This window comes from Aquarana catesbeiana, linkage group LG03 (assembly GCF_042186555.1).
Source record: "Aquarana catesbeiana isolate 2022-GZ linkage group LG03, ASM4218655v1, whole genome shotgun sequence".
Lineage (NCBI taxonomy): Eukaryota > Metazoa > Chordata > Amphibia > Anura > Ranidae > Aquarana > Aquarana catesbeiana.
In genome coordinates, this window is record NC_133326.1 from 193,952,810 (window position 1) to 193,966,587 (window position 13,778).

Consider the following 13,778-nt stretch of genomic DNA (forward strand, 5'->3'; position numbering starts at 1 on the left):
AATCGCCGGGGCTTCCTCCAACGGCTTATAGAATCCCGACTTAGACGGGGGAGAGAGCCTGCTTGAGGTGTAATAATTTGTTAGCAGTGAAGTGGAGGGATTCACGGAATGTTTTCGTTCTGCCCTCGCTTCACGCAGACAGGGCAGTCCAAATTCCTATGGCGAATAGTGTTGTGGAGAAACCCCTCTGTGTCCACGAATACAACCTTAAAATGGGAGGGGTGTACCTCGAAGACCAGTTGCTGGCGCCGTACCTAATTGCCCGTAAAGCCAGACGCTGGTACAAAAAAAGTGTCTGTATACTTATTTCAATTGGCTTTGCTGAACGCTCATGTGCTATACAGAGCTTTAGGACAAACTGGATCCTTCCTTAAATTCCAGGAAGAGATCAGAGCCCTTCTGTTTCCAGACGGTGCTCTTGCCCAACTTCCCAATCCAAATGCAGTGAGCCGGCTGCATGAGAGGCATTTCCCTTTTGTCCTCCCTGGTACCCCTACCCAAAGAAACCCCCAAAAAAGATGTAGTGTCTGCAGCAAACGCGGATTTAGGCGTGACACTCACTTTTATTGTCCCTCCTGTCCTGACCAACCTGGCCTCTGCAATGGTGAATGTTTCAAACACTACCACACACTAGTGGAGTTTTAGCGTAGGGTACAGCACCACACAGTCCTAGGCACACTAACACAGGGTCTCGGGGTCTTGAAAGATGTGATGGCCATCACATTTTGAGAGACCCTAATCTGCAACGTTCAGTTTACAGTTTTTATAAAAGTTAAAAAAAAATAAATATATAAAATACAAAATCCAAAAATAGTTGTGGTTGTATTTTTCTCCTATTTCTCTATTGTTCTCTCTCTTATGTTCGCTCTCTACTGTCCGCTCACGATTGTTCTATATCCATCGTTTTCTCTATTTTTACTATGTTTTATTTTATTTGCTTTGCGGGTATGGTATGTTATACTGTAATGTTTGTTTTATTGTTAACCATCATTTGCTTATTTATTAACAGCAACAGCGTTTGCTCCCGCGATACATAAAGCCATGACTCCAGCACTGTCAGAGGTGATTTTACCACCACAGTTATAAAAAAAAAAAAGAGCATATATGCCGAAGCATGGGGCAGCAGGGGTGGAGGAGCGATTTTATCCTAACATTAGGGGCGGATTTCCCCCATGCTTCGGCATATATTTTTTTAGGCACAAATTGCAATGTTTTATTTTTACTATGTTTTATTGTATTTGCTTTGCAGGTATGGCAAGTCTTACTGGTATAGTGTAATGTTACTTTGTTTTATGTTAACCATCATTTGCTTAGCAGGTACACCATTCAGCTGCAGCACGGGTTTATTTATCTTGAGAGCAACATCGTTTGCTCCCACGATATGTAAAGCCGTGACTCCAGCGCTGTCGGAGGTGATTTCACCACCACAGTTAAAAAAAACAGCATATATGCCGAAGCATGGGGGCAGCAGGGGTGGAGGAGTGATTTGCTCCTAACTTTTGAGACGGGTGCCCCCATGCTTCAGCATATATTTTTTAGGCCATTCAGCTGCAGCACTGATTTTTTTTTATCTTGACAGCAACAGCGTTTGCTCCCACTATGCGTAAATCAGCGACTCCAGCGCTGTAGGAGGTTATTTCACCACCACAGTAAAAAACAAAATGGTGCATATATGCCCATCATTAGAAGTGGATGGATGAAGGGTGGTATTCTAATGGTGGGCATACCCACCGATCAATCTCCTTTTTTCGTTCAGCCCACAGGCTGCATGAAAAAAAGAACATTACAATGTATGCCCAACCAGGACCAGCAACATACTGGTATGTTGCTGGACTTTGAGTGGTTATACCAGAATGATCACCTTGGTATCATTCTTTTCAGCCAGCGGTCGACTTTCATATAAAAGCAATCCTAGCGGCTAATTAGCCTCTAGACTGCTTTTATAAGCAGTGGGAGGGAACGTCCCCCCCCCCACACACACACACCACCACCATCTTCCATGGTTTTCTCGGGGCTCTCCAGTCCCAAAAGGGAACCCGAGAATGCAGTCGGTGGTTCAGCCAGCTGACCATAGAGCTGATTAGAGACCAGAACGGCTCCAATCATCTCTATGGCCTAAGAAACCGGAAGCTGCGAGCATTTCAGGATTTAGGTTTCGCCGGATATAAACAGCGCCATTGGGAAATTGGCACAGCATTTTATCACACCCATCTTGGTGTGGTCAGATGCTCTGAGGGCAGAGGAGAGATCTAGGGTCTAATATACCCCAATTTAAAAAAAAAAAAAAAAAAGAGTTCCTGTCACTACCTATTGCTATCATAGGGGATATTTACATTCCCTGAGATAACAATAAAACAGATAAAAAAAATGAAAGCAACAGTTTAAAAATATAATTAAAAAAAGCAAAATAAATAATTAAAAAAAAAAAAACACCCCTGTCCCTCCCTGCACACGAGCAAAGGTGAACGCAAGCGTCGGTCTGGTGTCATATGTAAACAGCAATTGCACCATGCATGTGAGGTGCATGTAATTTTAGCAGTAGACCTCCTCTGTAAATCTAAAATGGTAACCTTATAAGGCTTTTAAAAATGTATGTAGTTTGTCGCCGTTGCACGTTTGTGTGCAATTTTAAAGCATGTCGTGTTTGGTATCCATGTACTCGGCATAAGATAATCTTTTTTATTCCATCAAACACTTGGGCAATATAGTGTGTTTTAGTGCATTAACATTTAAAAAAGTGTGTTTTTTCCCCAAAAAATGCATTTGAAAAATCGCTGTGCAAATACTGTGTGAAAAAAATAATTGCAACACCCACCATTGTAATCTGTAGGCCCTTTGCTTTAAAAAAATATATAATGTTTGGGGGTTCAAAGTAATTTTCTTGCAAAAAAAATATTTTTTCATGTAAACAAAAAGTGTCAGAAAGAGCTTTGTCTTCAAGTGGTTAGAAGAGTGGGTGATGTGTGACATAAGCTTCTAAATGTTGTGCATAAAAATGCCAGGACAGTTCAAAACCTCCACAAAAGACCCCTTTTTGGAAACTAGACACCCCAAGCTATTTGCTGATAGGCATGTTGCGTCCACGGAATATTTTATATTTTGTTACAAGTTTTGTGAAAATTACACTTTTTTTTTTTTGCACAAAGTTGTCACTAAATGATACATTGTTCAAACATGGCATGGTTATATGTGGAATTACACCCCAAAATGCATTCTGCTGCTTCTCCTGAGTACGGGGATACCTCATGTGTGAGACTTTTTGGGAGCCTAGCCGCGTACAGGACCCCGAAAACCAATCACCGCCTTCAGGATTTTGAAGGGTGTAAATTTTTGATTTTACTCCTCACTACCTATCACAGTTTTGAAGGCCATAAAATGCCAAGATAACACAACCCCCCCCCCACCCCCCCAAATGACCCCATTTTGGAAAGTAGACACCCCAAGCTATTTGATGAGAGGCACGTTGAGTACATGTAATATTTTATATTTTGTCACGTTGTGGGAGTATTTTTTTTATTTTTTTTTTTTTTTATTTTTACACAAAGTTGTCAGTAAATGACCTATTGCTCAAACATGCCATGGGCATATGTGAAATTACACCCCAAAGTACATTCTGCTACTTCTCCTGAGTACGGGGATATCACATGTGTGAGACTTTTTTGGAGCCTAGCCGTCTACAGGACCCCGAAAACCAATCACCGCCTTCAGGCTTTCTAAGGGCGTAAAATGGTGATTTCACTTCCTCACTACCTATCACAGTTTTGGAGGCCCTGAAAAGTAAAGATAGCACAACTCCCATCCCCCCCCCCCCCCAAAAAAAATGACCCCATTTTGGAAAGAAGACACTTCAAGCTTTTTACTGAGAAGCATGTTGTGTCCATGGAATATTTGATATTTTGCCACAAGTTTCGGGAAAATTACAATTTTTTTTTTTTACACAAAGTTGTCACTAATTGATATATTGTTCAAACATGGCATGGTTATATGTGGAATTACATCCCAAAATACATTCTTATTTTTCATATTTGCTAAGAGACATGGTGAGTATTTTGCAGATCTCATTTATTTTTGAAAATTAGGAAAGAAAAGAAAAATATTTTTTTTTTTCTTTTTTCAAAACTTTGTAACAAAAAGTGAGATCTGCAAAATGCTCAACATACCAATCAGCAGAAGCAGATAGCTTGGGGTATTTACTTTCCAAAATGGGGTCATTTGGGGGGGTTTGTTCTATCTTGACATTTCAGGGCCTCTGAAACTGTAATAGGTAGTGAGGAAGTGAAATCACCTTTTTACGCCCTTAGAAAGCCTGAAGGTGGTGCTTGGTTTTCGGGGTCCTGTAGACGGCTAGGCTCCCAAAAAGTCTCACACATGAGGTATCCCCATACTCAGGAGAAGCAGCAGAATGTATTTTTGGATTTCAGATATGCCCATGGCATGTTTGAGCAATAGATCATTTAGTGACAACTTTGTGCAAAAAAATAAATAAATAAAATGTTCCCGCAACTTGTGGAAAAATATAAAATATTCCATGGACTCAACATGCCTCTCATGAAATAGCTTGGGGTGTCTACTTTCCAAAATGGGGTCATTGGGGGGGGGGGGGGGGGGTGCTATCTTGGCATTTTATGGCCTTCAAAACTGTGATAGGTAATGAGGAGTGAAATCAAAAATTTACACCCTTAGAAATCCTGAAGGCGGAGAATGGTTTTCGGAGTCCTGTACGCGGCTAGGCTCTCAAAAAGTCTCACACATGAGGTATCCCCATACTCAGGAGAAGCAGCAGAATGTATTTTGGGGTGTAATTCCACATATAACTATGCCATCACAAAACTTGCAAATTCCTAGTTTGTAGGCGCTATAACTTTCGCGTAAACCAATAAATATACGTTTGACATTTTTTTTACCAAAGACATGTGGCTGAATACATTTTGGCCTAAATGTATGACTAAAATTTAGTTTATTAAATTTTTTTTTATAACAAAAAGTAGAAAATATTTTTTTTTCAAAATTTTCAGTCTTTTTCCGTTTATATCGCAAAAAATTAAAATCGCAGAGGCAATCAAATACCATCAAAAGAAAGCTCTATTTGAGGGAAAAAAGCACACAAATTTGGTTTGGGTACAACATTGCATGACCGCGCAATTACCAGTTAAAGCAGCGCAGTGCCAAATTGTAAAAAGTCCTCCGGTCATTAAGCTGCCAAATCCTCCGGGGCTGAAGTGGTTAATGCAGAGAATGCATTAGGGTAAAATATGTTGAGCCTTTAGAACCACTTTAACACCGATGAAGATAATGTCCACATCTGGATATAATCTGGTTTGTTTACCTTAAGGCAGCCTGTGTCCCCTTGATGGCTGATATATGCTATACAATAAAAACACACCATTGTCATTTTATTACAACAATTAGTATTCTAGGAATTACCTTGGTTTCCTGGGTACATCTGTATGGTATGTAAAATGGTATCAATAGCTCCCTGCTCTGAAAGTAATTCCAGTGCTTCTGAGCATTCTGATAGGCAACTCAGAACCTTAAAACCACATTCCTGTATAGCAGGATTGCCAATAAACTGAAAATGAAATATAAAAAAAAAAAAAAAAAATATTTAACATTGGGACAAAAGTGATTTTTGCATTACAGTTCACTGTAAACAGAGTTTTTGCCCCAAAACAAAGATATGCCCCCTGGGTAAACATTGTAAAAAAAAAAAAAAAAAAGTTTAAACCATGTGGTGGTTAACTATTGCCATAGGGCTCTTTCACACTGGCATCTAGGGTGTGGCACTGGAATTCTTGCGATACAGCCTGACAGACCACCAACATAACCACACTGGCTTCAGGACTGAATGATTGGCAGATGCCACCCTCTGAAACAGGCAGTAGAAGATCAACCATGGATCTCTTTTCAGAGGGCGGTACTCATGACTGCCAGTGTGAAAGAGCCCACACACAGCAGTTTTGAAGCAATTTCAAATGTTTTAACCAGCTTTAAATATACTGACTGTGGTAAACCACCACCATTAATTTACACAGTTTCAACATAAACTGTTGATCAGTGTTTTTTTTTTGCTATTTAACCAAGTTAAAGGTGGTAGAAATGGCTTGAAAACTGCTACTGGATGTACATTGCCAGCATTAAATTACAACAAGTAGGAAAGACTACAGGGAATTCTCCTGGATTTTTGCAGTCCAATCAGTAGAACTCAAATGCAACACAGGAGAGAGAAATGTCTTGCCTAGTTCTGAAAAAAAATTTAAATTCATTATTAGAAAAACACGGCAACATAACAAAGTAAACCACAGATCTAGCAGGGAACAGCGATATATTTCGGATAAACCAAATAGTCTGTGTTCATAGGGAGCGCCTGCTATGGTCATTGAGGACAGAGGGTCTCTAAACCTGGCAAAAAGCAAGTCAATCGAGAGGCAAGTCAATCGAGAGGCAAGATGGGCAGGTTCAACGGTATGAGAAGGTTAGTATCTGGGAGATCTTACAGGGTTGATTATACAACCACAAGAATTACACGTTCATTACGTCATAGTGTCAAGCTCCTTTCACATGGGCTTCTGTCTATCCATTTCTCATCCATCCATTGAGGGATGAAAAACTGACAGCAATGCACTCCTATGGGCAAACAGATGTTTTGTTTTTTTAAACAGAACAAATCTCTATTTTTGTTCCGTTTAAAAAGTGAAAGCGGACCCAAACTAATGTAAAACTGACAAATGGTTCATTTTAGCATCCTTTTTGCATTGGTTATTAGGGGCCTGCACCCACCAGTGTCCAAACAAGCAGTGACTCATCTCTGCTGTCAGTGGGGGATTCCCCACTGACTGCACAGTGTATACAAAAATATGAAAAAAATGAATGCCGCTAGGGGGGCAGTGTGTACCGCAGACAAGTGGGGGGATAAGCATGCAATTGCAGGCTCCTTTGTCTACTTTAGCACTGGAGAAAGAGCTGTCATTTAGCCCCACAGCTGAAGCAGACAAAGGGGGCGGGTCACCTAGTGATGTCACTGGGTGACCCCGCACCTTTGTTTACTCTGGCGACGGGCTGAATGACAGCACTTTCTCCGGCGTAAACAAAGGAGTCGGCAATTGCATTCAGAGCCAGCAATTACAATATCCTCTTCTCCTTCCCCTCTCCTTGCGCACACTGCCTCTCTCTTGCTATAAGTGACTTGCCACCTATATGCTATCACATAGGGGGCTATTGGTCACTAAAATGAAAACATTTAAAGAGACACCAAAAAAAAAAAAAAAAAAGTTTGAGCCCCCTCCACATACGCATGCATACATACAAAAACCCATTCATTTGGGGCACCTATGTACAAAAATGGCGATTGTGCTACACATGTTATATATTACCGTGCACGCCAGAGTGAAATCAATCATTTTATCACCAGAGCTCCTGGGGTAACTCTAAACTGATGACTTGTAGGGGCTTTTAAAGCATTGCCTATGGAAAATATAGGGTATTGAACTTTTTCGCTGTGTCACGGACACATTAATCCTTAATATTTTACCAAAATTGGGTAAATAATTGCGTTTGTGTGCCCTAAAATTAACTTTAGAGTATTTTTACAGAAATTTTGCATTTCATAAATCATTGCGCTAATGTGCTACATAAAACATTGGAACTACCACAATTTTATTCTCTAGGGTGTCTGCTTTCAGAAAATATATAACGTTTGGGGGTTTTAAGTAATCTTCAGGCCTAAAATATTTCCTTAACCACTTCAATACTGGGCACTTTCACCCCCTTCCTGCCTAGGCCATTTTTTTAGCTTTCAGCGCTGTCGCACTTTGAATGACAATTGCGCGGTCATGCAGTACTGTATCCAAAAATCAGTTTATCTTTTTCTTTACACAAATAGAGCTTTCTTTTGGTGGCATTTAATCACTGCTGGTATTTTTATTTTTTACTAAAAAATAAAAGACCGAACATTTTGAAAAAAAATAAAGTTTTTCTTATTTTTTGTCAGTAAATTTTGTAAATAAGTAATTTTTCTCCTTCACTAATTTGCACTGATGAAGTGGCACTGATGAGGCGGCACTAATATGCCGCACTGATAGGTGCCAATGATAGGTGGCACTGGTGACCACTTATGGTGGCACTGATGGGCAGTGATAGGTGGCACGGATAGACAACTCTGATGGGCGGTGCTGATGGGCAGCACTGATGAGAGGCACGGACTGGCATCACTTATGGACACCGATTTATGGAACTTATGGGCACTGATAGGCACTGCTGGGGCTTTCCTGTAGTCAGGGCACTGATTGTGGCCATTCTGGTGCACCGTCATATGACATCCTTTGACACTGGGCGGGCGGTAAGCGGTTAATCATGTAAACAAAACATGAAAAAAAAATGTAAAAAATGGTTTCGGGACTCTAGTGGTCAAAGCGGAGTTCCACTCAAAAGTGGAACTTCCGCTTATCCGTCTCTTCCCCCCTCCGGGGCCACATTTGGCACCTTTCAGGGGGGAGGGGGGAACAGGTACCTGTTTTTGACAGGTACCCTTCCCCACTTCTGGGAGACAGGTCCGCGGCCCGATCACTCGGAAGTTCAGCCCCCCCCCGCCGTCGGACCAATAAGAAAGCACAGCATGCATTGTGCATGCGCAGTAGGGACCAAGCTGTGATGCTGAAAGGCTTCAATGCAGGGTTCCCCTACCTGGAATGGCGGCAGCTGCACCCGACAGCCAATCCAAAGATCGGCTGCGGTGCATACATCACGGGCTCCCTGGACAGGCAAAAGTGTCCTAATATTAAAAGTCAGTAGCTGCTGACTTTTAATTTTTCGTAGGGGAGCTGTACCTCCTCTTTAAGGACTCCAGCTGGCAGATCTAAAAACTGATGTAAATGTAATCAGTTTTTTTCTTTGAAAGAAATGGATGACACCCATGTGAAAGGGCCCTTGCATGTAGCTAACTAATGGGACATGTGGAATACAGAAAAAGTCCATGATTCATCTTTTTTTTCTTTTTTTTTTTTTTTTTTATTTTATACCCACTTACAAATAGCCCAGCAGTAGCATTCTAGTGTAAGCAAACCTACACAAGTGCTCTTTCAATGTTCCAAAATGCAGAATAATCTCAAATACATGTGAACTTTTATTAAATCTTTTTACTATCTTGTAGGAATTTTTCACATAGCATACAGAATTGCACTCTTTTGGGGGCTGTAGCAGTAACTTTTCAATCGCGTCCTTAAGTCAACATTAGTAGACTGAGGCCTCCTAACACAACAACATACAGGTCCATGAGCTGCCTGCTCCTGTCTTCTAACGACCGGAAGCCCACCAACAGATCAATAAGTATACAATATAAATACAACAGAAAAAAGGATACGTGTGTGTGTGTGCGTGTGTGTGATATGGTTGGTAAGATAAAACATAATTAAATCTAAGCAGTAAGAATCTTCAAACGGGGTTCTTTCTGGAAGAAGGTACCAGCTTGTAGTTAATTAGCAAAAAGTAAAATGGAAAATATTTTAAAAGAATTTAAAACGACACATTTTTCAAACATACTTTGTTGAGGGCTTCTAAAATTAACTTGTGCGTTCCTTTATGTAGACACTGGTTTTTGATTACTTTAACTGGGAGATTCAGACAAGCAGTTTCTTTTGCATTCATGGCATCATTTGGTACATCAAACATGTTTTCTGAAATAGAATAATTGACTATTTATTAAATGCTAAAAAAAAAAAAAAAAAAACGAATTCAAACATCCTCATACTTTTAAATTGTGATTGGCTTTATCAAACTGTAGATCACATGTAGCACTATAAAAGGGCCTATAGCAAACTTTCCAATTGCTAATAAACTTCTATGCTCATAAGTACCAGAAAGCTCCCAAAAATTACATTACACATTTAAATTATTACACACATTAAACTACCCTGAGACATTCAGCCAAAATCATCTTAGCCCTGGGCAAAGATGGCTGTATTACAGCTGTTATTTGTCCAAGGATTTGTGACATAGATACAGAAAATTCTGCTTTTGTCAGACACCGATGTGGGAGTCGGCTCCTGCTCCGATGCAAGGAACGCATCGTCACACTGAGATGAGTGTTGTGCGGGCCTTCAGCAGAGTGAATGTTCACTAGGAGTTTTGCAATGGCTCCCTTTCCCCTGGTCCCTGCCATGCCTACATGTGAGAGTATTCGCCTGTGAAGTACTCATTAAATAGGGTGAGGAATATAGGCTAAGCAAGCATGTCCAGAAGGCAAAAGCAGAAACCTGGGTGTGGACTGCCCAGTAGCATGATGAATAGGTGGGAAGATGCGCATGAGTACCACATAAAGGCTCTAGGCAAAAATGGTGCTAAAATGTGCCATCTGTGCTTTCATGTTAACATGTGGTCATTCATGTAAGACTAAGCTCTGAATGGCTGAGTTTTAGCACCACATTTGAAAAGTTTACACTGTACTGAATATAATGCAAATATAGCCCCGGTCTTCAGAAGTATACAGTGTGACCCCATCTTGCTTGTCCACCACGCAACTGTGACCCAAGGTGCGCACGTGTATGTAAACACGTATATTAAGACATTTAAAGCGTCTCATTGATAATTTTGCGCTGTTCCACAAATGCATGGACTTTAGATGACTTGGCACATTTGGGATCCATTTACAATACTTCATCTTTTATTTCATCAAAAAAGTTGTGGAATAAATTTAGTTTGTGTGCAATAACATTCATTGTAGTGTATTTTTTCCTTAAAATATAGATTTGGAGGAGTGCGCATGTGTGGAGTTTCCAAGATGGCCGCTTCGTTCCACCCAGATCCAGATGGCCGCTCCGTTCCACCCAGACCCAACGGTGCCCACGGCAGCTCACAGAGCCCCTAGAGACAAGCTACACTCGGTGATTCAGACCCTTAACCAGCCAGGCAGAACACCCGCATTACTGGGATCTCAGCTTGCAGAGACCTTGGGCTGCAATTTGAGTCCGCAGCGCCGGAAGGGTGCGCCAAGATGGCCGCCGCGGCCCAACAGCATGTTCCAGGCACGGAGGGACAGGCAGAACCCAGGCAAGTGATCGCCCCTGCTTTCCTCATATACACACCTGCAGGCCAGAACCGTAACCACCAGTTTATGACACCTTCCCCGGCTTCTTGAATCACTACTTGGCCGTGGCTTTGGGGACAGTGCATTTTCTTCGGCTGGGCCTTCTTTCACAACACACCAGGGGATCTCTGTCCCTACCACCCCTGCTCAGGACACATACTTCCAGCCAGGAGAACGATACCTGAAGCTTTCTGAACTACTGGAGAGGGGCCTGGCCTCCACGGCAACAAAGATAACAGGGGAAATCAAAGCCGACTTCGAAAACCTGGGCTCCAGGATGGAAGGCATTGAGAACAAACTGGATAGGACGGTGGCAGCCACCAATCAATACTCAGACCATATTCAGACACTTCAAGACAGGCTAGACGCAGCCCTTTCTAGGATCGACAAGCTAGAAAACAGATCCAGAAGATACAATTTTAGGATCAGAGGTCTCCCAGAGTTCATCGTGGATGTCTCCCAGGCTACCCAGGAGATCAAAACCTTGATCCCTAACATCCCACAGCACCATCTGGAATTGGACAGAGTCCACAGAGCCTTGGGACCCCCAAGGAAGGATGGTTCCCCTAGGGACATCATCGCAAAACCTCACTTTTATTCAGTCAAGGAGGAGCTAATGAAGCAATTCAGAGCGCTGAAACAGATTACATATCGAGGCCACCCAATACTAATCTTTGGGGACTTATCCCCCTCTACAATCCAGCGGAGACGGGCCTTGAAACCCCTACTCTCAGTCCTCACCCAAAAGGACATTAAATACTGGTGGACCTTCCCATTTGCTGTTAAATGTTACTTCAAGAGCAAGCATTACTCCTTCTCCAGTCTCCAGGAAGGGGAGAAAATCCTCCTATTCCTGAAGCTCATCTCGCTGGAAGCAGATATGGACATGTCTAACTCCATTCTCAACTCCGCAAAACTTCCACCTCCTATGAGCCCTCTGACCCCCCTGTGGAACAAGCCAAGAACCAAGAGAACAAAGGACAACTGCCAGACCTGAGGCGAAGAATTAACCTCTACAACTTACACTTTTTTCCTCACCTCTTTAAGGCCGAGGTAGCCAGGGACATCCAACCCTGCTGATCAGAGCAATCGCTGCAAAGGTTCTGTTATTTTTGTCAGAAATATTTCTGATTTTAATTTTTCTCTCTTTAGTTCCGGATTGGACTGGGCTCCCCCGGTTTCTGTTTTTTGGAGTACTGTTATCTCCGTAAAATTTAGTGCATGGGTTCTTAGCAGGCCCACTGAACATGATAGCCTTAATAAGCTGACAAGACTTTTTTGACTGCAAGCTCTTTTTTGGCTCCAAAACAGGCTAAGTAATGCCTTGGGACCCCCCCCCCCCTATTGGAGAGGAAGGGAAGGGAGATCCGATACAAAGGAACTCCTGTGGGTACGGAACAACTCTTATCTACAGAAAGTATATTCTCTGTGTTCAATTTTTCCGTTTTCTTTACTGTTATAAAGGGTGCCTTAGATCTGGGTGCTGGGCATGTGCCTCCACCTATTCCTCAGTCTCCTATTGACTCTGCGGGATAGTTTGTCTGCTCTTAGTAGATCAGACACTAACCGTTTGGTGCGGTTCCTGGAGGATGATCCCCCCCCCAAGGCTCCGGTCTAAACCTACTGAAGATACTTTTTATAGCCTCTTCATCCATCCTCACTTTCATTTTCGCTCTGTCATGTTTTTGTTCTCAGTAACTCAACAGGTTCAACTCAAGATTTTCCATGTGTACGGTAGTCAAGCTTTGTTGGTTCCTCTTTACTAGCAATCGGTACAAGGTCCCTGCTACGGTAAGTGACACACTATATGACAGCATCCACCTGCATCTGCTCCATGGCTAATTCTACCAGACCCACACTAACGCTCCCTCTCAAAAGGAGAAAGATCTTCAACAGTTACAGATCCCTCAAGCTAGATATTATTATGGTACAGGAAACCCATTTCCCTCAACGGTACAGCCCCAAATTTCTCCACCATCAGTACCCTTTGTTCTACCTGGCAAAGGCAGAGGTAAAATCTAAAGGTGTCGCTATATTATTTTCCAAAACTTGTAACTTCACCTGGCAGGCAGATTATAAAGACCTGGAGGGCATTTTTTTTTTTTTTTTAGTTAAAGGGTTCATAGAAGGTCATTTATTCTCCTTTATCTCCTATTACGCTCCCAACAAGGGCCAATTTAAATTTTTTTCCAACAATGTGGGCTACGCTGAACCCTGACTTGGAGGGGAGCCCCATTCTAGGAGGGGACTCCACGTGGCGTTTGACCAAGCACTGAATAAGTGCAACCCACCCAAAACTCTCTTAACCCACCCAACCAGGGCTAGTCTCAAAATTGCTAGATTGGTCCATTCCCAAGGCCTGGCAGATGTTTGGTGAGAGATGAACCCAATGAAAAGGGACTTTACTAATTTCTCTAGCCCCCACCATTCTTATGCTAGAATAGACCACATTCTAATATCCACACACCACCTGCCCAATGTTTCCAGCTCAAAAATTATAGACACCGCACTTTCAGACCACTCCATAGTGACCGTATCTCTCTTTAAAAAAATCTAACCACCCCAAATATACTCAGTGGAGGCTAAATGAATCCATTTTATCTGACTACATTAGGGTCACCGAAATAAACAAAGCCCTCCTAGAATATTTTACACTGAATGATGTAAGTGATACTTCAGCGGAGATGTTGTGGGCTGCTCA

General features: G+C 42.1%; 1 protein-coding gene across 4 annotated transcripts in view; it reads right to left on the reverse strand.

Moving 5' to 3' along the window:
- LRRK2 (leucine rich repeat kinase 2) overlaps positions 1-13,778 on the reverse strand; it is a 546,702-nt gene that overhangs the window by 287,036 nt on the left and 245,888 nt on the right. For all 4 annotated transcript variants that reach the window (XM_073619682.1, XM_073619683.1, XM_073619681.1 and 1 more), the window contains 2 exons: positions 9,535-9,668; positions 5,425-5,569 (listed from right to left, as the gene is read on the reverse strand). In XM_073619682.1, coding sequence (XP_073475783.1) covers positions 5,425-5,569; positions 9,535-9,668 — 279 coding nt within the window. The remainder of the gene's footprint in view (positions 1-5,424; positions 5,570-9,534; positions 9,669-13,778) is intronic.